This window comes from Cololabis saira, chromosome 21 (assembly GCF_033807715.1).
Source record: "Cololabis saira isolate AMF1-May2022 chromosome 21, fColSai1.1, whole genome shotgun sequence".
Lineage (NCBI taxonomy): Eukaryota > Metazoa > Chordata > Actinopteri > Beloniformes > Belonidae > Cololabis > Cololabis saira.
In genome coordinates this window covers 8,464,994-8,491,481 of record NC_084607.1, presented here as the reverse complement: position 1 = coordinate 8,491,481, position 26,488 = coordinate 8,464,994, and the positions used below count along the sequence as shown (strand labels likewise).

General features: G+C 43.2%; 2 protein-coding genes across 2 annotated transcripts in view; both read left to right on the top strand.

The window, feature by feature from the left end:
• The window catches only part of LOC133422425 (uncharacterized), a gene marked incomplete at both ends in the record, with an annotated part of 91,866 nt that overhangs the window by 5,182 nt on the left and 60,196 nt on the right, over positions 1–26,488 (top strand). The window contains one exon of the mRNA XM_061712412.1: positions 20,432–20,493. Coding sequence (XP_061568396.1) covers positions 20,432–20,493 — 62 coding nt within the window. The remainder of the gene's footprint in view (positions 1–20,431; positions 20,494–26,488) is intronic.
• The window catches only part of lrrc4ba (leucine rich repeat containing 4Ba), a 36,722-nt gene continuing 15,005 nt past the window's right edge, over positions 4,772–26,488 (top strand). Inside the window, exon 1 of the mRNA XM_061712411.1 lies at positions 4,772–4,902. The gene's annotated coding sequence lies outside the window, so the exon portion shown is untranslated. The remainder of the gene's footprint in view (positions 4,903–26,488) is intronic.

The following is a 26,488-nucleotide window of genomic DNA, read 5'->3' as shown; positions in this document are numbered from 1 at the left end:
TCAGGACTCAGGACTCAGGAATCAGGACTCAGGAATCAGGACTCAGGAATAAGGACTCAGGAATCAGGAATCAGAAATCAGAAATCAGGAATCAGGAATCAGGACTCAGGAGGAATCAGGACTCAGGAATCTGGAATCAGGACTCAGGAATCAGGACTCAGGAATCAGGAATCAGGACTCAGGAATCAGGAATCAGGAATCAGGACTCAGGAATCAGGACTCAGGAATCAGGACTCAGGAATCAGGAATCAGGAATCAGGACTCAGGAATCAGGACTCAGGAATCAGGAATCAGAAATCAGAAATCAGGAATCAGGAATCAGGACTCAGGACTCAGGAATCAGGAATCAGGAATCACGACTCAGGAATCAGGACTCAGGAATCAGGAATCAGAAATCAGGAATCAGGAATCAGGACTCAGGACTCAGGAATCAGGACTCAGGAATCAGGAATCAGGACTCAGGAATCAGGACTCAGGAATCAGGACTCAGGAATCAGGAATCAGAAATCAGGAATCAGGACTCAGGAATCAGGAATCAGGAATCAGGACTCAGGAATCGGGAATCAGGAATCAGGACTCAGGAATCAGGACTCAGGAATCAGGACTCAGGACTCAGGACTCAGGACTCAGGACCCAGGAATCAGGACTCAGGACTCAGGACTCAGGAATCAGGAATCAGAAATCAGGAATCAGGACTCAGGAATCAGGACTCAGGACTCAGGAATCAGGAATCAGGACTCAGGAATCAGGACTCAGGACTCAGGACTCAGGACTCAGGACCCAGGAATCAGGACTCAGGAATCAGGAATCAGAAATCAGAAATCAGGAATCAGGACTCAGGACTCAGGACTCAGGAATCAGGAATCAGGACTCAGGACTCAGGAATCAGGAATCAGGACTCAGGACTCAGGACTCAGGAATCAGGACTCGGGACTCAGGAATCGGGACTCAGGAATCAGGAATCAGGACTCAGGAATCGGGACTCAGGAATCAGGAATCAGGAATCAGGACTCAGGAATCAGGACTCAGGACTCAGGAATCGGGACTCAGGAATCAGGAATCAGGACTCAGGAATCAGGACTCAGGAATCAGGAATCAGGACTCAGGAATCAGGAATCAGGAATCAGGACTCAGGACTCAGGAATCAGGAATCAGGAATCAGGACTCAGGACTCAGGAATCAGGAATCAGGACTCAGGAATCAGGAATCAGGACTCAGGAATCAGGAATCAGGACTCAGGAATCAGGACTCAGGAATCAGGAATCAGGACTCAGGAATCAGGACTCAGGAATCAGGACTCAGGAATCAGGAATCAGGACTCAGGACTCAGGACTCAGGAATCAGGAATCAGGACTCAGGACTCAGGAATCAGGACTCAGGACTCAGGAATCAGGAATCAGGACTCAGGACTCAGGAATCAGGAATCAGGAATCAGGACTCAGGACTCAGGACTCAGGAATCAGGACTCAGGAATCAGGAATCAGGACTCAGGACTCAGGACTCAGGAATCAGGAATCAGGAATCAGGACTCAGGACTCAGGACTCAGGAATCAGGACTCAGGAATCAGGAATCAGGACTCAGGAATCAGGACTCAGGACTCAGGACTCAGGACTCAGGAATCAGGAATCAGGAATCAGGACTAAGAACTCAGGACTCAGGAATCAGGAATCAGGAATCAGGACTCAGGAATCAGGACTCAGGACCCAGGAATCAGGAATCAGGAATCAGGACTCAGGAATCAGGACTCAGGAATCAGGAATCAGGACTCAGGAATCAGGACTCAGGAATCAGGACTCAGGAATAAGGACTCAGGAATCAGGACTCAGGACTCAGGAATCAGGACTCAGGAATCAGGACTCAGGAATAAGGACTCAGGAATCAGGAATCAGAAATCAGAAATCAGGAATCAGGAATCAGGACTCAGGAGGAATCAGGACTCAGGAATCTGGAATCAGGACTCAGGAATCAGGACTCAGGAATCAGGAATCAGGACTCAGGAATCAGGAATCAGGAATCAGGACTCAGGAATCAGGACTCAGGAATCAGGACTCAGGAATCAGGAATCAGGAATCAGGACTCAGGAATCAGGACTCAGGAATCAGGAATCAGAAATCAGAAATCAGGAATCAGGAATCAGGACTCAGGACTCAGGAATCAGGAATCAGGAATCACGACTCAGGAATCAGGACTCAGGAATCAGGAATCAGAAATCAGGAATCAGGAATCAGGACTCAGGACTCAGGAATCAGGACTCAGGAATCAGGAATCAGGACTCAGGAATCAGGACTCAGGAATCAGGACTCAGGAATCAGGAATCAGAAATCAGGAATCAGGACTCAGGAATCAGGAATCAGGACTCAGGAATCAGGAATCAGGAATCAGGACTCAGGAATCAGGACTCAGGAATCAGGACTCAGGACTCAGGACTCAGGACTCAGGACCCAGGAATCAGGACTCAGGACTCAGGACTCAGGAATCAGGAATCAGAAATCAGGAATCAGGAATCAGGAATCAGGACTCAGGACTCAGGAATCAGGAATCAGGACTCAGGAATCAGGACTCAGGACTCAGGACTCAGGACCCAGGAATCAGGACTCAGGAATCAGGAATCAGAAATCAGAAATCAGGACTCAGGACTCAGGACTCAGGAATCAGGAATCAGGACTCAGGACTCAGGAATCAGGAATCAGGAATCAGGACTCAGGACTCAGGAATCAGGAATCAGGACTCAGGAATCAGGTCTCAGGAATCAGGACTCGGGACTCAGGAATCGGGACTCAGGAATCAGGAATCAGGACTCAGGAATCGGGACTCAGGAATCAGGAATCAGGAATCAGGACTCAGGAATCAGGACTCAGGAATCAGGAATCAGGACTCAGGAATCAGGACTCAGGAATCAGGAATCAGGACTCAGGAATCAGGAATCAGGACTCAGGAATCAGGAATCAGGAATCAGGACTCAGGACTCAGGAATCAGGAATCAGGAATCAGGACTCAGGACTCAGGAATCAGGAATCAGGACTCAGGAATCAGGAATCAGGACTCAGGAATCAGGAATCAGGACTCAGGAATCAGGACTCAGGAATCAGGAATCAGGACTCAGGAATCAGGACTCAGGAATCAGGACTCAGGAATCAGGAATCAGGACTCAGGACTCAGGACTCAGGAATCAGGAATCAGGACTCAGGACTCAGGAATCAGGACTCAGGACTCAGGACTCAGGAATCAGGAATCAGGACTCAGGACTCAGGAATCAGGAATCAGGAATCAGGAATCAGGACTCAGGACTCAGGAATCAGGAATCAGGACTCAGGAATCAGGTCTCAGGAATCGGGACTCGGGACTCGGGACTCAGGAATCGGGACTCAGGAATCGGGACTCAGGAATCAGGAATCAGGACTCAGGAATCGGGACTCAGGAATCAGGAATCAGGAATCAGGACTCAGGAATCAGGACTCAGGACTCAGGAATCGGGACTCAGGAATCAGGAATCAGGACTCAGGAATCAGGACTCAGGAATCAGGAATCAGGACTCAGGAATCAGGAATCAGGAATCAGGACTCAGGACTCAGGAATCAGGAATCAGGAATCAGGACTCAGGACTCAGGAATCAGGAATCAGGACTCAGGAATCAGGAATCAGGACTCAGGAATCAGGAATCAGGACTCAGGAATCAGGACTCAGGAATCAGGAATCAGGACTCAGGAATCAGGACTCAGGAATCAGGACTCAGGAATCAGGAATCAGGACTCAGGACTCAGGACTCAGGAATCAGGAATCAGGAATCAGGACTCAGGACTCAGGAATCAGGACTCAGGAATCAGGACTCAGGACTCAGGAATCAGGAATCAGGAGGAATCAGGACTCAGGAATCAGGACTCAGGAATCAGGAATCAGGACTCAGGACTCAGGACTCAGGAATCAGGAATCATGAATCAGGAGGAATCAGGACTCAGGAATCATGAATCATGAATCATGAATCATGAATCAGGACTCAGGAATCAGGACTCAGGAATCAGGAATCAGGACTCAGGAATCAGGAATCAGGAGGAATCAGGACTCAGGAATCAGGAATCATGAATCATGAATCATGAATCAGGACTCAGGACTCAGGACTCAGGAATCAGGACTCAGGACTTGGAGCTGCAGGTGCGGCTCCTCCTTGACTCCTCGGCTCCTCGATTCCTCTCCTCTCGCCTCCTCGTCTCCTCGCTCCTCGGCTCCTCGTCTCCTCGGCTCCTCGGCTCCTCGTCTCCTCGGCTCCTCGGCTCTGCCTGCGCGCATGTGTTTCCAAGGCAACCGGTCAAACAGCAAATGTTCCTTATTCCAGCCAGTAAACACACCATCATCACAGACGTTACAGCCATGGCCACACGCACGAAGCAGAAGACACGGCCAAATGTTACATTCGTGTAACTTAATGAGCCGCAACTGTGACACTATAATGTCGGATGCGCGTGTTTTGGGGTTAATTAAGCCTTTTCTGAGGGATTTCTGTGTCCTGTATAGCGTGCATGTTGCAGATTGCAACATTAGTTATTGTATTACTGACAATAAGATGTAAATAAATCAGTAAAGTTGTGTATTTAAACCCCCCCAAAGGGCCAAGAGGTGGTTGCATCCACCTGAAGATTTCTGAGACAATTCTCATTATACCCGCGGTGGCAGCGCTGCACTTGGAAGAGAGAGAGAGAGAGAGAGAGAGGGAGAGAGAGAGAGGGAGAGAGAGGGAGGGAGGGAGAGACAGAGAGAGGGAGACGGGAGGAGAGGAGAGGAGACAGCGTCGGCGGCGGCAGCTCTGCAGTGGAATACGCTGAAATGCGCGGAGAGGTGGGAACTCCGTGCTGAGCAGGACGCGCTCCGGGACTTTGACCGACGACCGCAGCATCATGAGATGAGAGGTGAGTGACTCCCATCATGTGCGGAGATTTTGCATGTGTGTGTGTGTGTGTGTGTGTGTGTGTGTGTGTGTGTGTGTGTGTGTGTGTGTGTGTGTGTGTGTGTGTGTGTGTGTGTGTGTGTGTGTGTGTGTGTGTGTGTGTGTGTGTGTGTGTGTGTGTGTGTGTGTGTGTGTGTGTGTGTGTGTGTGTGTGTGTGCGCGCTCGGTCTTCTGGCTGACAGTTAAGTGCGTCGGATCTGCGCGCAACAAACTGCCTGGAAAATGAAATCCGCATGGATGTGCTGATGGGATGTGTTGGTGTCCTGGTGTAATGTGGTGCTGGTTCCTTCAGGAGGGGGGGTGGGTGTGTGTGTGTGTGTGTGTGTGTGTGTGTGTGTGTGTGTGTGTGTGTGTGTGTGTGTGTGTGTGTGTGTGTTGGGGGGGGGGGGGACATCGAGGAATCACCCGACACACGCCTGCTGGTGAGGGAAACATGAAGCTTTATCTGATGATGGATGGATGGATGGATGGATGGATGGATGGATGGATGGATGGATGGATGGATGGATGGATGGATGGATGGATGGATGGATGGATGATGCGCAGCCACAACTTTCCCTCCGCGGCTGATCTGAGAGCGTCTCCCGTGCGTGTTGTCAGCACAAGTTCATCTAACCTTGGCGATAAGACGCGCATCCTCCGCCGCGCACGCTGTTGACGCGGGTTTGATGCCTGATCTACGGTGATCCGGTGCGTGGACGCGCAGCTTTGGATGAAACGCGCAGTTAAAACCCGCCTGATCGGAGCAGCGGTGGCCCCTCCGGCGCGCAGGGCTCCAGCAAAACCCCAAAACCCCCCCTGACCCCCCCATCCTGGCCCCTGCTGATGACCCCAGATCTGGAGGAAAATGCGCAGGCACCTTGCGGCTGAAGCCTGATTTATGGTTCTGCGTTAAATCGACGCAGAGCCTACGGCGTAGGGTACGCGGCGACGCGCACCGTACGTTGCGCGTCGCCGCTTAACCTACGCCGTAGGCTCTACGTTGGTGTAACGCGGAACCATAAATCAGCCTTGACGCGCGGCGGGTTAAACCCCCCCTCACTCCCTCCGGCGGAGAACAAGGAGCAGATAGATTAGCGCTGATGAATGAAGATCTACCGCCTCTATCTGCAACACAATGACACGGTTATGAGGGGATTTAGATGCTAATGTGGAGAGTCTCAGCCATGGAAAAGGTGCTGGTGCGTCGGACCAGCTGGGTCGTCAGTGATGGAGAGAATAAGTTATTAATGTGCTGCTGGAAAGGTTGCAATGGGGCACTGGGGCAGGATCCACAGAGGCAAAGATTGAAGCAAAGTTGGGATTGGTTGAGCTCAGTGGCGTCAATTCAGTGGAAGCTAAGGTATGGCAAGGTTTACGAGTCACAGAACTTAACTAGAGTATCAATCAACACGTCCAGCAAATACTCATCACAGAAGTCTGCTATGGAGCTGATCTGTGTGGTCAAGAAAATTGGAACTTTTTCAAATGCAGTCTCGCTCACTGCAAAAAGTAAAAAAAAAAAAGGAATATTTGGCTTATTTCTAGTTAAAATGTCCAATTTTTAGTCAAAAAAATCTCATTACACTTAAAACAAGAGTCATCACCAGAAAAATAACTTGTTATTTGACCATTTTCACCTGTTTCAAGTAAATTTTCACTTGAAATAAGTAGAAAAATCTGCCAGTGGGACAAGATTTATCTTCTCATTACAAGAAAAAAAAATCTTGTTCCACTGGCAGATTTTTCCACTTATTTTAAGTGAAAATCTACTTGAAACAGGTGTGTCTTGTCTTAAATGTAATGAGATGTTTTTTGACTAAAAATTTGACATTTTAACTAGAAATAAGACAAATATTCTTGTTAAGATTTTGCAGTTTTTGCACATGTATAATAACTAGTGAAATCGATCATGTTCTGATTTGCATTTGTAGTTATTCTATATGTATTAAGTAATAGAATAATCAATACAAATAGACAGAGTAATTCCATAAATGTGTTAAAAAAAACAAACGAAGCCAAGGTGTGGCGGCTGCCGTACCTTGCCATACCCAATTGACGCCCCTGGTTGAGCTGTAAATGTTGTTCTGAAGGTGGTTCTTGTCATGTTGATGTCTCTCCTCCATTTCATTTCAGCAGTGTGTTTTTTTTGCAGCTTGCGTTTTACATCCTGCTGTTTGTATTCATGCAGCCAGACATGTGCAGCTTGTTACAATAACTGTAAACTTAAACACTACACAGCAGCTCCACACAGTCAAGTCTATGACCACGACACACACCATTTACGAGCACTCACTTCACAATCCTTTCCATTAGATCCAGAGATGTAAAAGTTTAAGAGGATGGTGGCTTTTTATGTCCCCTGTTATCACATCCAGAGCTTTTGTGCTTGGGCTGAGAGGAAGTGAGGCTTTCTGCCTCTGATGATCATTAACCGTGCAGCAGCACCAAGTCTCTGCAGGACCTCGGTTTCATGAGGAGCTTGTCACATGGTATCACATTTAAGGTTCTTTAGCTGAAGGGCCTCCGCTTTGGAAATATCAAGACATCTCGCTGCTGCAAACGCCAGGGCCAAAATGTCACTGGGATTGGTTGATGTTGAACTTTGCACTCCCCCAGACCAAAGAGATGCCAGAGCTGACGTGAACTCAAACTGGGCCAGGTGACTGAAAAGGCAGCCATTTCTGAGAGCGAGGCTCCTCTCAGGGAATAAGCAGCTGTCTCTTCAGCGCCTGCATGTCCACTTCAGCAGCAGCTCCTTCTCGGGAGTCTGACGACAGAAAAGAAAAGCTGTCCGATCCGCTGGGACCTGCAGGAAGAGCTAATCTCTTACACTCCTTACATCAAGTCTCCGTTCATGTTCTGAAGGTGCCAAGTCATGGTATCTCTTGACCTCTTGTGCATGTTATTAAAGTTAAACAGTGTCACGATTCACATGGAAATGTGAACCTTCAGTAATATAATGGGATGTTTTATTCAGTTTATCCCCCGCTTAAGCAGTTCTGCACTTGGACTCTTCCAGCTCCATCTTCTTCAAACACACAGCAGTGGGTTTTTTTTATCAATTCTCATGTTTGCTCTTTATGAAAGATGGAACATTTCAACACATTTAACAATTAATAGAGTGGGTTCTTTTTTTTTTATTCCTCAGTAGAATAAAAATGCAAAGAAAGGATATCTTGAACTTTTCTTTGTCAGACAGAGACAGAGAGAGAGAGAGAGAGGGAGACAATGATAGCACGGAGTCATCCTCTTCATTTCGACTGCCAACAGATAATTCCAACCCGGAGTCACACATGTCCCGCCGAAGCCTTTCCTGCCTCGGAAATTAGGAGCCGACTGAGCAATTTCAGTCATTTGAGGAATCGGGACAGACTGCGCTTTAATTTCCGAGGCGCAGCACTTATGCATGGCCGATGAGCCTGATGAAAACAAGCAAGCGGGTTAACGGGAACATGGTAAATTACACCGGCACACCTGGCCCAGAGGGAGGGTGTGACTTTGAGATCTGGGGCTGCTGCAGCCGTTTGCAGACTGTTTCCAGATGTGGAAAAGTCTCTGCAAAGCCTCAGAAAACGGGCGTGCGAGGTGAGAAAGGTCACGGGAGGAGAGTCCGGCATATAAATGATTCCCCTTCCCTAGTGCTTGCCCAATGTCAATGCCTTGTGCATCTCACATGAAGACACAATGCTTTCAATCCGGTGGAAGTGCAGCTCGCCTTTTCTCGTCTTCCTAATGTAAAAGGACAAGGGGCCGCATTAATTCTGAGGGACATTTATGCTGCTGCATTAGAATGCAACGGGAGTAACTGTTGCCCCGAATCCGTGCGAGACTGTGTGCAAACGCAACCACGGCACTCTCGTTTGTGTGTACAAGCAGCAGGAGGGAGAGACAGCGATTATAAATGACACTTAAACTGCTCTAATCAGGGCAAGATGGCTGCTGATCTCTTCATAGAGTGGGGGTGTCAGTGATTGATGGCTGCACAACTCGCTGGCGTGCACAGGTTGAGGGGGTGACGGGAGAGTCCCCGAGAGCTGGAAGTTGTGGAAAAACGGGCTCCTCGCGCTGTGCCTTAATAATGCAGCACCCTACACACACACACACACACACACACACACACATGGTTCACATCACACACACACACACGGTTCACATCACACACACCACCAGTCACCATGTGCTTACGCTCTGCCCAAACCTGGGCGTGCAAATCTGAGATTCTGCGTTTGTGAGCGACGTAGAGCAGTTTTAGTAGCAGCAACCGGGTACATGAGTAGGGCTAGGGATCGATTCAAATGTCAAGAATCGATTCGATTCCGATTCTTAAGATTCAGAATCGATTATCACGCTTTGATCCGATTCGATTCGATCCAATATTGATTTGGGTTAGTGTTATTAAAACTGTTTTTTGAGCTGTTGCATGAATTATATGACTGTCTAGTTATGCAACATATGAATACTAGTATTATATTGAGATTAAACCGCAAGTATTGGCAGCTAATGATGCTGTAAGGACCAATCAGCTCCCAGAATGCTGATAGAACTGCTTTCAGAAACATCATGTGGGTCAGAATTATCAAACACATCCAGGGAGGAAACAGAGACGGATGAAATCGGTTTTATTTTTTCCCACATTCCGTTTTTATTTGTTCCATTTTCGGTCTATTTTGGTTTTTAATTTTTGAGCATTTGGTTTTTAGCATTCTTTGCAAATGTAACCCCAAGACAGGGTATAAAGTAATGAAATATAGACAATTTATGCAATTATAACCTAACACTTTAATGTTTTCATACCTTTAAACATATTTAAAGGCAAAAACATGGCACCAGTTATTCTCCTGTCCAACAAAACATTCCTTTTTTGGGGATAAACAAAAAAATAACCAAAAGTTGTAATGTAATGATGAAAAAAAAAAAAAAATACATAAATAAATAAAAGAAAAAAAAAAGAAAAAAAAAGAAAAAAAATCGATCTTTAGACATATGAATCGATTTTTAGGAATTAATATGAGAATCGATTTAGAATTGGGAAATCGATTTTTTCAACACAGGCCTACTTACGCTCTGCCCAAACCTGGGCGTGCAAATCTGAGATTCTGTGTTTTGTGAGCGACGTAGAGCAGTTTTAATAGCAGCAACCGGGTACATGAGTGCTGACCCATCTGCAGCGGGTCTGAGCTGCCCATGATTGCAGGGTTGGGTCTAATTAGCCATGATTAGCTGGACAGAGCCCCCTCCTCAAGCCCGGGTGTCGGCCTTCCGGGATCATGACGAGCGTCCGGACATCAATTATTCAGCGACGGTCGGGAGACTCGCGGTGGTTAATGAAAAAAAATGGATGCTATAATCCGTTGAATTGACATAATTAGAATTGGTGAGATTTCCCCTGAGGAATATCTTCTCATCTTGACCTGAAGCGGCCTCTCTCTCCTCCCCGCCTCCTAATGGGGGAGTTGAGCCCGGGTTGAGCGGGGAGAGGCCTCCTCTGCCAGCAGAGATGTTATAGATCAGGGGTCGGCAACCCGCGGCTCTAGAGCCGCATGCGGCTCTTTAGCGCCGCCCTAGTGGCTCCTGGAGCTTTTTCAAAAATGTTTGACCTATTTTTTCCTTTTTTCTTCTTTTTTTTCTTCTTTTTTTAACTTTTCTTTCTCTTTTTCTCTTTTTTTCTCTTTCTTCTTTTTTTCTTTTCTTTTCTTCTTCTTTTTTTTCTTTTTTCTTCTTTTTTTCTCTTTTTTTCTTCCCTTTTCCTTTCCTTTTTAATCTCAACATTTCGACTTTTTTCTTGACATTTCAACTTTTTTCATGAAATTTTGACTATTTCTCCGACATTTCGACTTTTTTCACAAAATTTCTACTATTTTCTCGACATTTCGACTTTTTTATCGACATTTTGACTTTTTTCTCGAAATTGTACCTCAACATTAATCTCGACATTTCGACTTTTTTTCCTCGAAATTTCGACTTTTTTCTCGACATTTCAACTTTTTTCATGAAATTTTGACTATTTCCCCGACATTTCGACTTCTTTTCTTGACATTTCGACTTTTTTCACAAAATTTCTACTATTTTCTCGACATTTCGACTTTTTTATCGACATTTTGACTTTTTTCTCGAAATTGTACCTCAACATTAATCTCGACATTTCGACTTTTTTTCCTCGAAATTTCGACTTTTTTCTCGACATTTCAACTTTTTTCTCCAAGTGCATAATGAAAAAAATCTTCCCCCAGTTCCCCCAGTTCTAACTAATATACTGTAGAAACATGCAGCATGTGTTGCCTTCATTCTAAGGCTTATACAAGACTTTTCATTTTTTGCGGCTCCAGACATATTTGTTTTTTGTGTTTTTGGTCCAATAAAGCTCTTTCAACATTTTGGGTTGCCGACCCCTGTTATAGAGGGTCTGAGGGTTCGGGGATGTCCGTCAGCCGGGGAGTCGGAGGAAGAGAAGCACGATCACATTCCTGTGGTGGGATTAGTAAACACGGGTAATGAAGCCGATCAGGCTCCAGTGACCGCCCTGGTCAGCCGCCGCCGCCGGCTCGGAGCCGCCCAGGCAGGCACGGCATCTTGGGGGAGTTTGTTTCGGGTCAGTGATGGCGTAAGAGCGGGATACGGCAGTGCAGAGCCGGGCCGAGGCGTGTTCCCGGCTCCGTCTGCCTCACTGGCTGCCTGCGCCGGCTGGAGGCACAATAGTGGCACGCTGACGCCGCCGACGATGATCATGAATATTGATGATGTGGACGGTGAATGAGAGCAGCGAACGTAAAATTATAGCCCCCGATGACCAAAGTGTGATGCTTACAGTGGTGGACAGTAACGGAGTAAATTTACTTGAGTACTGTACTTAAGTACATATCCAGAGGATTTGTACTTTACTTGAGTATTAGATTTCTTTGGTACTTATTACTCTTACTTGAATACATTTCCAAGACAAATATTTTTACTTTTACTCGAATACATTTCTAGGAAGGCTGAAAAGTACTCGTTACTTTCAGGTCTGCTCTTTTTTCTTCTTCCCTAAAATCCTATTTTTAGACGGACATGGGGAGACAGTTTGTTATGCTCTATATTGCTATATAGTACTGGTACATGTCCTTCCTGTAAAGTTAAGTGACTTCAACATTGAGTTACTGAAAGCAGAGATGTAGTTTTTTGTAAAGCAGTGGTCTTTGAGGGGGATCCAGACTTAGTTGGATGGTGCAGGTTCATTTGGTTTCAGTTCATGATTGTTAATAAACTCTGCATCATCTGCTGTCCTCTTATGATCCCATTCATTTGATTTGTTTTTGGTGTTTCTGCAGGTTTTATATAACATTGTGGTTCTAAAAGCAGCACATCAGTGCAGCTGGTTTCAAAGAGTTAATTCTCAGAAACAATAGTTAAAAGATCCTTAAATTAATTTAGAAAAAATATAGTAATTTACTGATGTGGAAAATAAGAAATGTACTCTTACTCTTACTTTTACTTAAAGTAAATTTAAAAGCATTTACTTTTGGATACTTAAGTACTTTTCTACTCTTACTCGAGTAATATTTTGACTGAGCTACTTTTACTTGTAACGGAGTAAATTTTGACCAGTAGTATTTGTACTCAAGTACCGGGGTCGAGTACTCTGTCCACCTCTGGATGCTTAACACCCCCCCCCCCCCCCCCCCTCTACCTCCAGCGTGATTCAGCCTGACACAGGCAGGTTTGGTTTCCACGGCGCTCTCGGAGATCACAGTGAGATGCTGGAGAGGAGCGTGGGCTGCTCTGTCGCACAAGGCGACACGTAATCAAATGTTCTTTTTGTATCTGGTTGGAGGTTGTTGTATTTTCAGGGGCAGCGGTGGGGGCGGTGGTGCTGATGTCACGGCCATGGTGGCTCCAGAGGGGGTGGGTTTGGGCATGCCGGTAGCCGTAAAGCCACAGTCATCACCAGGAGAACCTGGGTTTGCTGTTCTGGCCCCCACTGACGCCGTCATACATGCAGAGTTGACTCAGGCCACGTTTTTGTGAAGTCTGAGCAGTGGCGTCAATTCAGTGGAAGCTAAGGTATGGCAAGGTTACGAGTCACAGAACTTAACTAGAGTATCAATCAACACGTCCAGCAAATATTCATCACAGAAGTCTGCTATGTCTAGGGTTGCCACCTTTCAGAAATAGAAATAAGGGACGCCCTGATGTCAGCAGCGCAGGAGCCAAAAAAAAGCCCCTAAACTTCTAAACTGAATAAAAATGTGTTTATTTTATATGAAAAAACTAAATGCTTTGATTTAAAGTTTAAAGTGCTTTAATAGCATTGAACTTGCATGACTGTACAGACAGCCAGCCATACTAGCAACTGAAATAGCCTCCTATGCTACGTATGTCCACATCAGCCCAGATGTAATATAGCCTACAGGTGAAGAATATGGTGTAAAAGTTAATTTATTTCAATAATTAAACTAGAATATGGTTTAAAAGGTTAATTTATTTCAATAATTCAACCAGAATATGGTGTAAAAGTAAATTTATTTCAATAATTCAACTAGAATTTGGTGTAAAAGTTACTTATTTCAATAATTCAACTAGAATATGGTGTAAAAGTTACTTATTTCAATAATTCAACTAGAATATGGTGTAAAAGTTACTTATTTCAATAATTCAACTAGAATTTGGTGTAAAGGTTAATTTATTTCAATAATTCAACTAGAATATGGTGTAAAAGTTACTTATTTCAATAATTCAACTAGAATTTGGTGTAAAGGTTAATTTATTTCAATAATTCAACTAGAATATGGTGTAAAAGTTAATTTATTTCAATAATTAAACTAGAATATGGTGTAAAAGGTTAATTTATTTCAATAATTCAACCAGAATATGGTGTAAAAGTACATTTATTTCAATAATTCAACTAGAATATGGTGTAAAGGTTAATTTATTTCAATAATTCAACTAGAATATGGTGTAAAAGTTAATTTATTTCAATAATTAAACTAGAATATGGTGTAAAAGGTTAATTTATTTCAATAATTCAACCAGAATATGGTGTAAAAGTACATTTATTTCAATAATTAAACTAGAATATGGTGTAAAAGTTACTTATTTCAATAATTCAACTAAAATTTGGTGTAAAGGTTAATTTATTTCAATAATTCAACTGGAATATGGTGTAAAAGTTAATGAAAATACGGTACAAATCGCGTCCCGTATTAGTTCAATACGGGACGCAACATTTTTTTCTCAAATAAAGGACAATTCCGTATTTTACGGGACGGGTGGCAACCCTAGCTATGTAGCTTATCTGTGTGGTCAAGAAAATTGGAACTTTTTCAAACGCAGTCTCGCTCACTGCAAAAACTCAAAATCTTACCAGGAATATTTGTCTTATTTCTAGTTAAAATGTCTAATTTTTAGTCAAAAAATCTCATTACACTTAAAACAAGAGTCATTACCAAAAAAATAACTTGTTATTTGACCATTTTCACCTGTTTCAAGTAAGTTTTCACTTGAAATAAGTAGAAAAAAAATCTGCCAATGAAACAAGATTTATCTTCTCATTAAAAGCAAAACAATCTTGTTCCATTGGCGGATTTTTCTACTTATTTTAAGTGAAAATCTACTTGAAACAGGTGAAAATGGTTGTTTTTGAGTCTTGTCTTAAATGTAATGAGATTTTTTTTTTGACTAAAAATTAGACATTTTAACTAGAAATTAGACAAATATTCTTGTTAAGATTTTCAGTTTTTGCAGTGTAGCTATAATAACTAGTGAAATCAATCATGTTGTTCTGATTTGCATTTGTAGTTATTCTATATGTATTAAGTAATAGAATAATCAATACAAAGAGACACAGAGTAATTCCATAAATGTATTTAAAAAAAACAAACATTTACATTTAACCCTTGAAGCAAAGGGGTGGCGGCTGCCGTACCTTCATACCCAATTGACGCCCCTGAGCCTGAATAATATGGTTCCACATTAAATCGACGGCGTAGCCTACTGTACGTACGGTGCGCGTCTCCGCGTACCCTACGCCGTAGGCTCTGCGTTGGTGTAACGCGGAACCATAAATCAGCCTGGACTGCCAGTTACTTCCAAGACGGAACGAGAGTCTTTGGTTTGGAGTGACAGAGAAGTGGAGTTACTTTTAAGTGTGACTTTAGAATATAAAACTGGTAAAATACAAGAAAATATTGACGGTGGCCAAACAAATTGTAAACACAGGTCGCACAAATGATGCTGGTGACGTTTCTGTCGCATAATGTGACGTTCTGAAGCCTAAATCTCTGTTTCCCTCCGTTTACAAGCAAACGTGAAGACGGAGTTTTTGCAAATCTCCACTTTGGCCGGAGTTTTCAGAAATGATCGTTTTTGGTGACTTTGAGCTTTGTTTTCGTGTAAACGAACGGCCAAAACGCATGAAAACGCCACCGTTTTTGCTCCGTGTAAACGGGGCCTCAGTTGCACACCTGTCAAGTCTCCCGTTTTGGCCAGGAAGCTACTGTATTTCACCCTTCTTTCCTGCCATCCTCCCGTATTAATATTTTCCCAAACTGAATTGCCACTAGCCTTGCAAGAACTGCCACCTACTGTAGTCTGGGTGGCGAGGTTAGTGGCGACAAATCCGAGAGATGGATGGACGTAACGAGAGAGAAGATATTTCTGCCCAAAAAGCGAATACTTTGTGTAAATATCTCTAAAAATGGGATAGAAAATGTACTTTCCTAAAGAGGAAATACAGAAAACATGTGTCTGTCATCAGTCAGTGAATGCCACATAAGTGAAAATGACAAATAAAAATAAAATTGAAAGGTTTCACCTGAAGACAATCAATGCATATATTAACTGAAAATATTTAAAACAAATACATGTGCTTTAATCCACTTTTGTGTTTTCATTTAGGCTCTATGGTAGTAATTACATACTGTACACAGGATTGTCCACAGCGTTTCAGTGTCTACAAAGGTCGGCCTATCAGGCTATGAGCACATAATTGTAGTTTGTAAGTGTTTGACAGGTAGTTATTTTAGATTTCTCTTAAATCTGTCTTAAAATGTAAGATACTGGACCTCGGTTGGGCTGCTGGGACAGCAGGTGGAGGAAAATTTCCCTTATTATTACATCCAAAACTTGACAGGTATGCTCAGTTGTACTATTTTATTTACATATTTTGCTGCTTTTGCACATTTCTCTGGCGGCAGCTTTTGTTTGGCTGTGTGCAGTAAACCCGGAGAAAGTCCTTTTGTTGCTCCAAACCTCCGAACCGGCCCGTGTGGGCCGGCTCTCCTACCTGTGGGGCTGCAGGGGAACTTTGCCTGACTACTTAGTCTCGACGTTGAGACGTCGTCTTTGCACGCTGCTGCGAGGCCAGACGCCGATCAGATCCAAGGACGTCTTCCTTGGATCTAGGAGGGGGCGGAGAGTCGATGCCCCACTCTGGGAGTTCCAGCGCAGGGCCGTGGACACCCCGAGCTCCTGCTGACGTGCAGGAGACGACGCTTTAAGATGGCGAGCGGTTACTATGGCAGGTTACCATGGCAACCCCAGGTCTCTGCGAGAGCTTCCATTTCGCACAGCGTGGGAGAGAGGGAAAGACGGAGAGAGGGGGGGGAGAGAGGAGAGGGAAGGACCCGCAGAGAAAGAAGGGTGGAGACACCGGCAGTCAGAGGAGGTGAGGTGGGCGTCCAGAAACAAACGGAGAGCAGGACGGAGGACTGGTGACTCCATCCTCCTCTTCCATCATCACCCTCACCTCCCTGATTTAACGACGCTCCGCCGTGCCAGTGTCAGTCCCGGTGACTGGTCTCCATGGAGACGTCCATCAATCAGGCTGCGTCGGTGTTTTGTGGGCAGAGCCTTATCGTGTTTGTCAGCGCGAGTGTTTATCTGTCTGCGAGGGAGTCGGCGTGTCAGTCATAGGGGAGGCCGGGGCGAGGCCTGAACGATGGAGGCCGGGAGAGCACGGCTCTGCACACGCACGCATGCACGCGCATGCACGCGCATGCACGCGCATGCACGCGCATGCACGCGCATGCACGCGCATGCACGCGCATGCACGCGCATGCACGCAGCTCTGCACCACGTGTTGCACCAGCGTCTCAGCCAGCTCTGCTGTAGCATCACATCTGCTGCTACCAGAGGTGGTAGAGGAGCCAAAAATTGTACTCAAGTAAAAGTACTGTTACTTCAGAATAATATGACTCAAGTAGAAGTAAAAAGTAGTCATCCAAATAATTACTTGAGTAAAAGTAAAAAAATACTTGGTGAAAAAACTACTCAAGTACTGAGTAACTGTTGAGTAACGTCTGATTTATTTTTTTAACACAACCATTCAAACAGACAAAAGTACAAAATAATCACCTTCAGGCAAATTAAATCAATAAAATAATTAAATAAATTAAAATGAATAAAAAATAAAAAAATAGCTTAAATTAAAATAATCTTAAAGTAAATTCAAGTACTTTAATAAATAATAAAATAATAACAGAATAAAAAAATAAATTAAGCACAAGTAGCACAAAATTTCCAGCCTTTGTACTTTTCTTTTTTAACCAGGCAGAACTAGAACAAGCCCATGAACTCATAGAAACTCTGTGTGTGTTTGAGTCTGTGTATATGTGACAAAAACATTCAAAAACAAAACATTTTTCCCAAAGAATCACCCAGTGATGTCATGAGATTGACGCGTACGCGGATAAAAGAAAAGTAACAGTTCAACGTAGCCTAATGTAGCGGAGTAAGAGGAACAGTTTCATCTTCACAAATCTACTCAAGTAAAAGTAAAAAGTATAGTGATTCAAAACTACTCCTAAAAGTACAAATTTCCCAAAACTTACTCAAGTAAATGTAACGGAGTAACTTTAACTTGTTACTACCCACCTCTGCTGCTACACAATGTTCTTTAAGGATTCCTTTTTAACATCACTGTCGTTTCTTCTTTCTGAGCCTTTTTAGCAAAACCTGGTCTCTTATGAAAAGTAGTGCTTTAGATTTGATTATCACAAGTGCAACTAATGACACAGGAACAAACACAGTCTTGTGTTTTGTACTCGCATGCTCCAAAATTAGAGTCACAATTCTGTTTAGTGTGGATTCAACAAGTGGCCTCTCTGCAGACAGAGAGGAGAGAAAGTGAGTTGAATTATCAGCTTTTTATTCACTACTGAAGTCCAAATAAAACGAGTGTTTCCCACTTTAAAGGCCCCCCCGTTCTCATTCATTACCATCTGCATATTTTTTACCCTCAATGCAGTGTCAGTGCAGGAGTCTTTACAATGTTTCTTCAAATGTTCTTTCTAAAAGCTTAACTCCTGTTTTAACACAAACATTTGTCTTAACAGGAACTTTTACTAACATAATAGCATCTTACTCTGATACTCTGTTTATTTAATAATTCTTAACGCTTGTTGCGCTCAACATCTCAGGATCAGAATCTGTTGTGTTGCCAGATAAAGCATTTTATTAAATCTTAGACATTTGATTTGGTGTTTGATTATAGACATGAGGATATATGTAGAATAAAACAAAAGGAATATATAAAAACAACATGGTAAATAAAGACATAGATGTGCAGGAAAGTCCTTGGTGCAACCTGTACATGTATGAAATATCTGAAGAGTCTATAAATATATTTATATATGGAGTCTGAAATGTGTGAAAGCGAAGCAAAATGTGCAAGTAGGTAAGGTCATCTGCCCGACTTTTATTCTCACTTCTTCTGCAGCTTGAGAGTCGATAACTTTAAATAATGCATGAATGACCTTGACCTTAAGCAGCCTTAAGAGTAAATAAAAAGTACTAATGATGATCTCTGCAATACAAACAAGCATAAGTCACACTGCGGAGTAGTTGGACGGTGCGTGCGAAGGCTTAAAAGTGGGGGAGACCTGATGTTGGATTTAAAAACCCAACCTGTTGCTGCACCCTGAAACTCGTCCAGCGAGGGCCGGTGAGCTGCGTCCGGAGACGGGGGAATCCGTGAGCCGGGCTCCAACTTCATCCTCGACAAAAAACGGTCACACATCCGGCTGCATCTCCAAAACGGTGCAGGCCATAAATCCCCCTACAGAGGCCGTTACAGAGAGCATTAAACCTGTAACAGTGGGCAGAATGAGGTGTGAGTGAGGACTCTGCTGCTGCAGCTGGACGCCAGCGAGCCGTCCTGCAGCCAGTCTGAAATAGGAACGGGCGATATTTTACAGTTCACGATAAACCGTCAAAAAAATTCCTCACAATAAGAAAATTGTCATCTCGCGGTAAAAATGATAAATTCCTGTTGACGATGTTTTTGTGTAAAGATGATTTATGGTTTCTGTGTTAAATCCACGCACAACGTGAAGGAAGGAAGGAAGGGAGGAAGGAAGGAAGGAAGGAAGGAAGGAAGGAAGGAAGGAAGGAAGGAAGGAAGGAAGGAAGGAAGGAAGGGAAGGAAGGAAGGAAGGAAGGAAGGAAAAAAGAAGGAAGGAAGGAAGGAGGGAAGGAATGAAGGAAGGAAGGAAGGAAGGAAGGAAGGAAGGAAGGAAAGAAAGAAGGAAGGAAGGGAAAAAAGAAGGAAGGAAGGAAGGAAGGAGGAAGGAAGGAAGGAAGGAAGGAAGGAAGGAAGGAAGGAAGGAAGGAAGGAAGGAAGGAAGGAAGGAAGGAAGGAAGGAAGGAAGAAGGAAGGGAAGGGAGGGAGGGAGGGAGGGAGGGAGGAGGAGGAAAGAAGGAATGAAGGAAAAGGAAGGAAGGAAGGAAGGAAGGAAGGAAGGAAGGAAGGGAGGGAGGGAGGGAGGGAGGGAGGGAGGGAGGGAGGGAGGAGGAAAGAAGGAATGAAGGAAAAGGAAGGAAGGAAGGAAGGAAGGAAGGAGGGAAGTAAGGAAGGAAGGAAGGAAGGAAGGAAGGAAGGAAGGAAGGAAGGAAGAGGAAGGAAGGAAGGGAGGGAAGGAAGGGAAAGGAGGGAGGGAGGGAAGGAAGGAAGGAAGGAAGGAAGGAAGGAAGGAAGGAAGGAAGGAAGGAAGGAAGGAAGGAAGGAAGGAAGGAAGGAAGGAAGGAAGGAAGGAAGGGAGGGAGGGAGGGAGGGAGGGAGGGAGGAGGAAAGAAGGAATGAGGGAAAAGGAAGGAAGGAAGGAAGGAAGGAGGGAAGGAAGGGAAAAGGAGGGAGGGAAGGAAGGAAGGAAGGAAGGAAGGAAGGAAGGAAGGAAGGAAGGAAGGAAGGAAGGAAGGAAGGAAGGAAGGAAGGAAGGAAGGAAGGAAGGAAGGGAAACAAGAAGGAATGAAGGAAGGAAAGAAGGAAGGAGGAAGGAATGAAGGAAGTAAGGAAGGAAGGAAGGGAAAAAGAAGGAAGAAAGGAAGGAAGGAAGGAAGGAAGGAGGAAAGAAGGAAGGAAGGGAAAAAGAAAGGAAGGAAGGAAGGAAGGAAGGAAGGAAGGAAGAAAGGAGGAAAGAAGGAAGGAAGGGGAAAAAGAAGGAAGAAAGGAAGGAAATGAGCCTGAAAGAAAGAAAGAAAGAAAGAAAGAAAGAAAGAAAGAAAGAAAGAAAGAAAGAAAGAAAGAAAGAAAGAAAGAAAGAAAGAAAGAAAGAAAGAAAGAAAGAAAAGAAAGAAAGAAAGAAAGAAAGAAAGAAAGATGGTGATAGATTTATAGTTACAAAGGTGGAGTTGAATTGGTATTTTTTTTATCGTCATTTTTATCGTTATCGGGATAAAATGCCAGAAATTATCGTGATAATTCTTTAGTCCATACCGCCCATCCCTAGTCTGAAAGCATAAAACCTCACGGTTCAAGGAGCACAAGCTGGTCCAAGTTGCTAAAATCCCATCAACAGGATTTCTCTACTTCGTAGTCTCAAAACCTGTTTGTTTTTAGTATATCATGCAATTTCTAGCTAAATAATTAAGCCCAATAAGTGGCGTTGAATACTCGGGGGTTGAAAATACAGTAACACCTCTAGTACGTGATAAAAAACAAAAAACATTTCTGTATTTATATCTGAAGTGTAAATATTGCCTGAAACTGTGCTAAACAGGAATTTACAGCAACACAAATAATGTCCTGGATGTAGGTATTTTAACATCTGTGTAGGAGTAATTGCTGTAATTGCCAAACCCTGGATGCTTTGTGTCACTGCAAAATATTCAGCATCCATTAATTTCAAGTGATTTTAATATGATGTAAAAAGAAATCTGCCTGCAGAGATACGCAGAATGTGCCAGAGCTAATCCATTATGCTGAATTCGTCATCATTCCCAAAATAACCTTATTGTTTTGTTGTGAAGCCGCTTTTGAAAGATACATGGACGTGGGGATGTGTTCGCGGACCAGTTTAAAAAAAAGTCAGATGTGGGAGTTGACAGCCGTGCATGTGACAGCCGACTCTCGCTGTAAATCAGTGTATCGTCACTGATTGCAGAACAATCACTTTAATGCATCCCATAATCTGAGAAATGTCAACGAAAGAAAAATAAAGAATTTGCCTCCAGAGAGGATTTTTTTCATTATGACAAACAAAGACTATTAAAAAGCAGAAATGAGGATGAGAGTCGACTCATTTCCTTCTGCAAATGAAACCAAACCTACAATTTCATGCATTAAAATCAATAGTTGGTGAGATTATTTTGTTGCATATTGCAACAAAATAAGTGCAGAAATGCTAAGAGAAGTCAGAGCTCTCCAACTTTATTGATTCACACAGGCTAGGATCAGAAAAAAAGATGTGTGTTCCCCTGTTCCCCCTGTTCTTACGGATAGCGCACTTTTGAAAGAGCGAGAGAGGAAAAAAAAGCAAGTGAAGGCACCACAGCGTGACCCCATCACGGAAACGTCACATACCCAAACAGTCACACAGAGTCAGGGCTGACACGCCAGAGTTTGACCTGACAAAAATCACACACACGCTTTTTCATGTGCAATAAAAAAGAAAAAAAAAGAAAAAAGGAAGTGAGGGGCAGCATGAAACGCAGAAATGCTGAACCGGGCTCTCCTCCCAAAACAGCTGGGAGCAACAAGCGCTCGGCTCAGAAACACTGGCGAAATGCTTTAAACCTGCAACCTGACAAGTGTGCACTTTCTGCTGCTCTGTAAATGGCTGAGGGACGTTTTTATCAGCGGTTGGCTTTGGTTTTCCCTCTCTGCCAACAGAAATGGTGAGCAGGACCTCACTCCTAACCTCAAATCTGAATTAATTCTTCACAAATAGCAGATCTGGATCAAGAGTAGGGCTGGGCGATATGGACCAAAAGTCATATCTCGATATTTTCTAGCTGAATGGCGATACTCGATATATATCGATATTTTTTCTGTGACATAATTGGGGTTTCCCCCAAAGCATTATAGCATAGCATCTCTGTTAGCTTCATTTTTTTCTGAGGCAAACCCTTAAAAAAACAGTCAGTTTTAATACAATACCTCGTGCCAAATGTCACACAGGTTCCTTTGTTAACAGAGGTCTGCACAATATCAAAATGTATAAAACAAATGAAATAAGAATAAACTGCCTGCATATAGAATAAAAATGCTTCTTGAATAAAATAAAACAAATATCCCTTTCCTGCATAACAATTAAATTAAAATACACTGTGCAATTAATACAATGTAGACAGTAACAGGCAGACTTTTCCACTGAGGTTGACAGTTGTGCAAATAACAACACATTTGTGCAAATCTCAAATAAAACATTCAAGTCAAAATAAGCTACCGTATTTACTGGACTATAAGCCGCTACTTTTTTCATAGGTTTTGAACCGTGCAGCTTATACAAAGGTGCGGCTATTCTGTGGATTTTTCTTCCACCGCTCGGGGCGCTCTAACCGGAATTAGAATCAAAACTAAGACAAAATAAATGCAAAGAAGAATACGCTACTTCTTCTTTAGCGATAGAAGTAGGTAGAAGCAGATTTCAAACAGATAAATAGATGAATAAATACTGGTTATTTTCTCTTGGTTTTGTCCCGTTTTAATCAGCAAAGTTGCTGCCGTGTTAAAAGACACTAGGATCTATTTAGGTACAAACATGTACATCATTTACAGTTCAAAATCCTTCTGTACATGTAGTAAATATCTAATCTAACAACATAAATATCTGCGGCTTGCATACCTTTTTTTTTTAAATAGAGCGGATGCAGCTTGTATATCTTTTTTAATTATTTTTTTAAAAATAGAACGGGTGCGGCTTATATGCGGGTGCGGCTTATAGTCCAGAAAATACGGTATATCAAAATCATATTTTTTTTTTTTTATTGATATAAACGATATTGTCTCGTACCATATCGCGTTTGAAAATATATCGATATATATTAAAATCTCGATATATCGTCCAGCCCTAATCAAGAGCCACCGCCGAGTGGACGGTTACAACCGGAGTCCATTTGCAGCCGATAGCTGCAGATCCTGAATGTGAAGACGTTACAGGAAGACGTTCATTCTGGCACGTAATGACAAGTGCTTATGGAGACCCCCTTCCTATCCAAAAGTTAGGGATTCATGTGGGGTGGAGATAATGTAATGTATGCTAATGGGAGCGCTTTAGCAGGGTGATGAACACAGTGACTTTTAATCTTGGGCTCTCGGCCTCCTCTGAAAGGGGAGGAGGTCTCCGCTCGTGTAGGAGCAATTGTGAATAGATCTGGGCTCCTCTCTGCATCCTGCATCCCAATGAGGGGCGACGCCGTGCCGTTGGACGGCTGCAGCGAGGCCGAGGTGGAGACTCTGGTGCGGGGGCTGCAGTGGATCCCATTTGACGAGGATAAGCAGTGATTAAAATGTGGAACGCCAAATTATCCAGTGTAAGAATAACCTAATCAGGCTGTTAAGCTGTTTTCTAAAAAAAAAAAAAGGAAAAGAAAAAGAAAAACAGCCCCTTGTTCCAAAAGAGCTGCAGTAACCAAAATAAACTATTTGTTGTCGCATTTACACAACAATGTGGGAGTGTACCATCGCTGCAGACTGTATGACCTGCCATGAAATCACATTAAGAGGCTTAATAAGTAAGTAGGGAGGAAATGAGGAGGAATTTTATTCTAATTAATAGTTTATCATACAATCATAAGCTCAATTGACCTTCTGTACATTTATCTGAGGAGAACTAAATTACAGATGAGCTCAAGTGGCAACAGAACATTTTTAAGACGTCACATGCACATTTAAATTACGCTTAAATGTATAAATGGATGAGTTCCACCTGTGATCTGCATTTGTGTAAAAGCTGGACTTATTCTGAAATGTAATGACATTTCAATCAGTTTGATTGACATTATGCAGCGTTTTATAAAAATAAGTTAATGCATTTCCAGCATAAATGATAATTTAACATCAAAAGTTGCAGGTTCTTACACCCCTCTGTGATTACTACACGATACTGGACGACTCAGTACTCAGTTGCCTTAATCCGACCGATTTCCAATGTTTAAAAGCTCCGTATACACCTTAGTCGGGCCGAACTGAAGCTCTTGAAATCGATCTTAAAAGAGCCAGATAATGTGACCTAATCCGAGTTATTCCTGCATGTATACTAGGAATGGGCGATATTTTACCGTTCACGATATAGCCTACTGTCAAAAAATTCCCCACGGTAAGAATTTGTCATCTCGCGGTAAAAATGATAAATTCCTGTTGATGATGTTTTTGTGTAAAGCTGATTTATGGTTCTGCGTTAAATCAATGCACAACGTACGTGAAAGAAAGAAAGAAAGAAAGAAAGAAAGAAAGAAAGAAAGAAAGAAAGAAAGAAAGAAGGAAGAAAGAAAGAAAGAAAGAAAGAAAGAAAGAAAGAAAGATAAATTCCCGTTAATGAGGTTTTTGTGTAACAAACATGGCGGATCTGAGTCATTACAGTTTTGCAGTACAGGTGTAGTAATTTAATTGTTTTTTATTAATTCAATGTAATTGGTGTAGTTTAGTAGCATTTACTATTCTTTTAGAGCAGTGATTTGGGGGCTCCAAAGACTGAATGTGGTGATAGATTTATAGTTACAAAGGTGGAGTTGAATTGGTATTTTTTTTAATCGTCATTTTTACCGTTATCGGGATAAATGCCAGAAATTATAGTGATAAATATTTTAGTCCATACCGCCCATCCCTAATGTATACCGACCCACGCTTAGCCGAGCTACAGGACTCCTCCTTCAGGAAGTGACGACACAGCGGAAGTGGGAATAACAACAGCCCCGCATCACATCTTATCTGCAACATGATCAAGCTTAGTATGTACGAAATTTACAGAGCTGCTGCATCGTTAGGGTCCATTTTTTCACACGTTGTTGGTCTCCTTCGCTCTTGTTTACTAATTGTACCGGAACAAGTGCGTGTGGCGCCACCTAGCGTCGCAGACTGGAACGCACCTCACTCAATAATCCATCGTCTTCTCGCGCATGTTTACTCCGATTTCTCTGAAACTCCACTTTAATCCTTGGCTGGATTGTTGCCAATAGCTTGATTTAGATGTGAATTTAAACACACTGAGAAGACAATGAAAGATAAGATATAAAGGGTGTAAGAACTAATTAATATTTTTTATTTCATTTCACCAAAATAGCTGTATTTGTGAGAATTTAACTCCCCTCCAACTCATCTATTCTTTATTTATACTTTAAAAACAACACAGCTTATCAAAGTGCTGAACATGAATTTAGATTAAATATTTTTTTAATTAATTAAAGTATTTCAGCAGAAACACTAATTTCCTGTAGTTCTTATTATAAAATCAGAGACCTGATTGGGTTTAATCGAGGGTCCAGACGTGACCTCCCAAACGCAGGCGGGCAGACGGCGGCCCGTAAAAAAACGGCCTGCTGTTGTTAAGCTGCAAATCAAATTAGATGCAATATGATTTAGGAGAAAGGCTGGAGAGGTGGGAGAAATGAATCAGTCGTTCATTTGTATGCTCCATGCGTCGGTGCGACTGCATATCTGCGATCTGTGTTACAGTTAAACATACGTTATCTGGGGATGCAGATGAACGCCGCGGCGTGACTATCTGCAGATGCGTATCTCTCTTTCAGCATGTTGCAGCATCGGATCTGGGGGAAGAAAAAGTTGCACTTGAAATTCTTCACGCCCTCCCCTTTGTGTCTGCCTTTGTTTCAGCCTGCGACGGTTCGTAACGAGCACAGACGCCTAACGATGTCAGCTAGCAAACACACGTCTGCAGAAACCTCCTCTTGTGGGAGAAACATGCAGCATCAGGGAGAGAGAGAGAGAGAGAGAGGGATCAACGGCCACTACGGGCCGGCCGTGTTTTTCACCCAGATCTGCGTAAAAAACACGCCCCTGCTCCCGAGTCCCCGTGCAGGAGTTTGTTATCGACTGGAAACATCGATTCACCTGCACGAACATCCAACGCATGTGAATGTTTTAGACACTCGGGGGCCTCCTTCCCTCCCGTGGGAGCCAGACATGAATCAGGTGAACGTGAAGCAACACAAAGAGCGTTTGTATGCTATTAGTCACACTGCTTACAGTCAGAGTGTGTGTGTGTGTGTGTGTGTGTGTGTGTGTGTGTGTGTGTGTGTGTGGTGCGTGCGTGTGTGTGTGTGTGTGTGTGTGTGTGTGTGTGTGTGTGTGTGTGTGTGGTAGGAATGGGTGATATTTTACCGTTCACGATATACCGTAAGAATTTGTCATCTCGCGG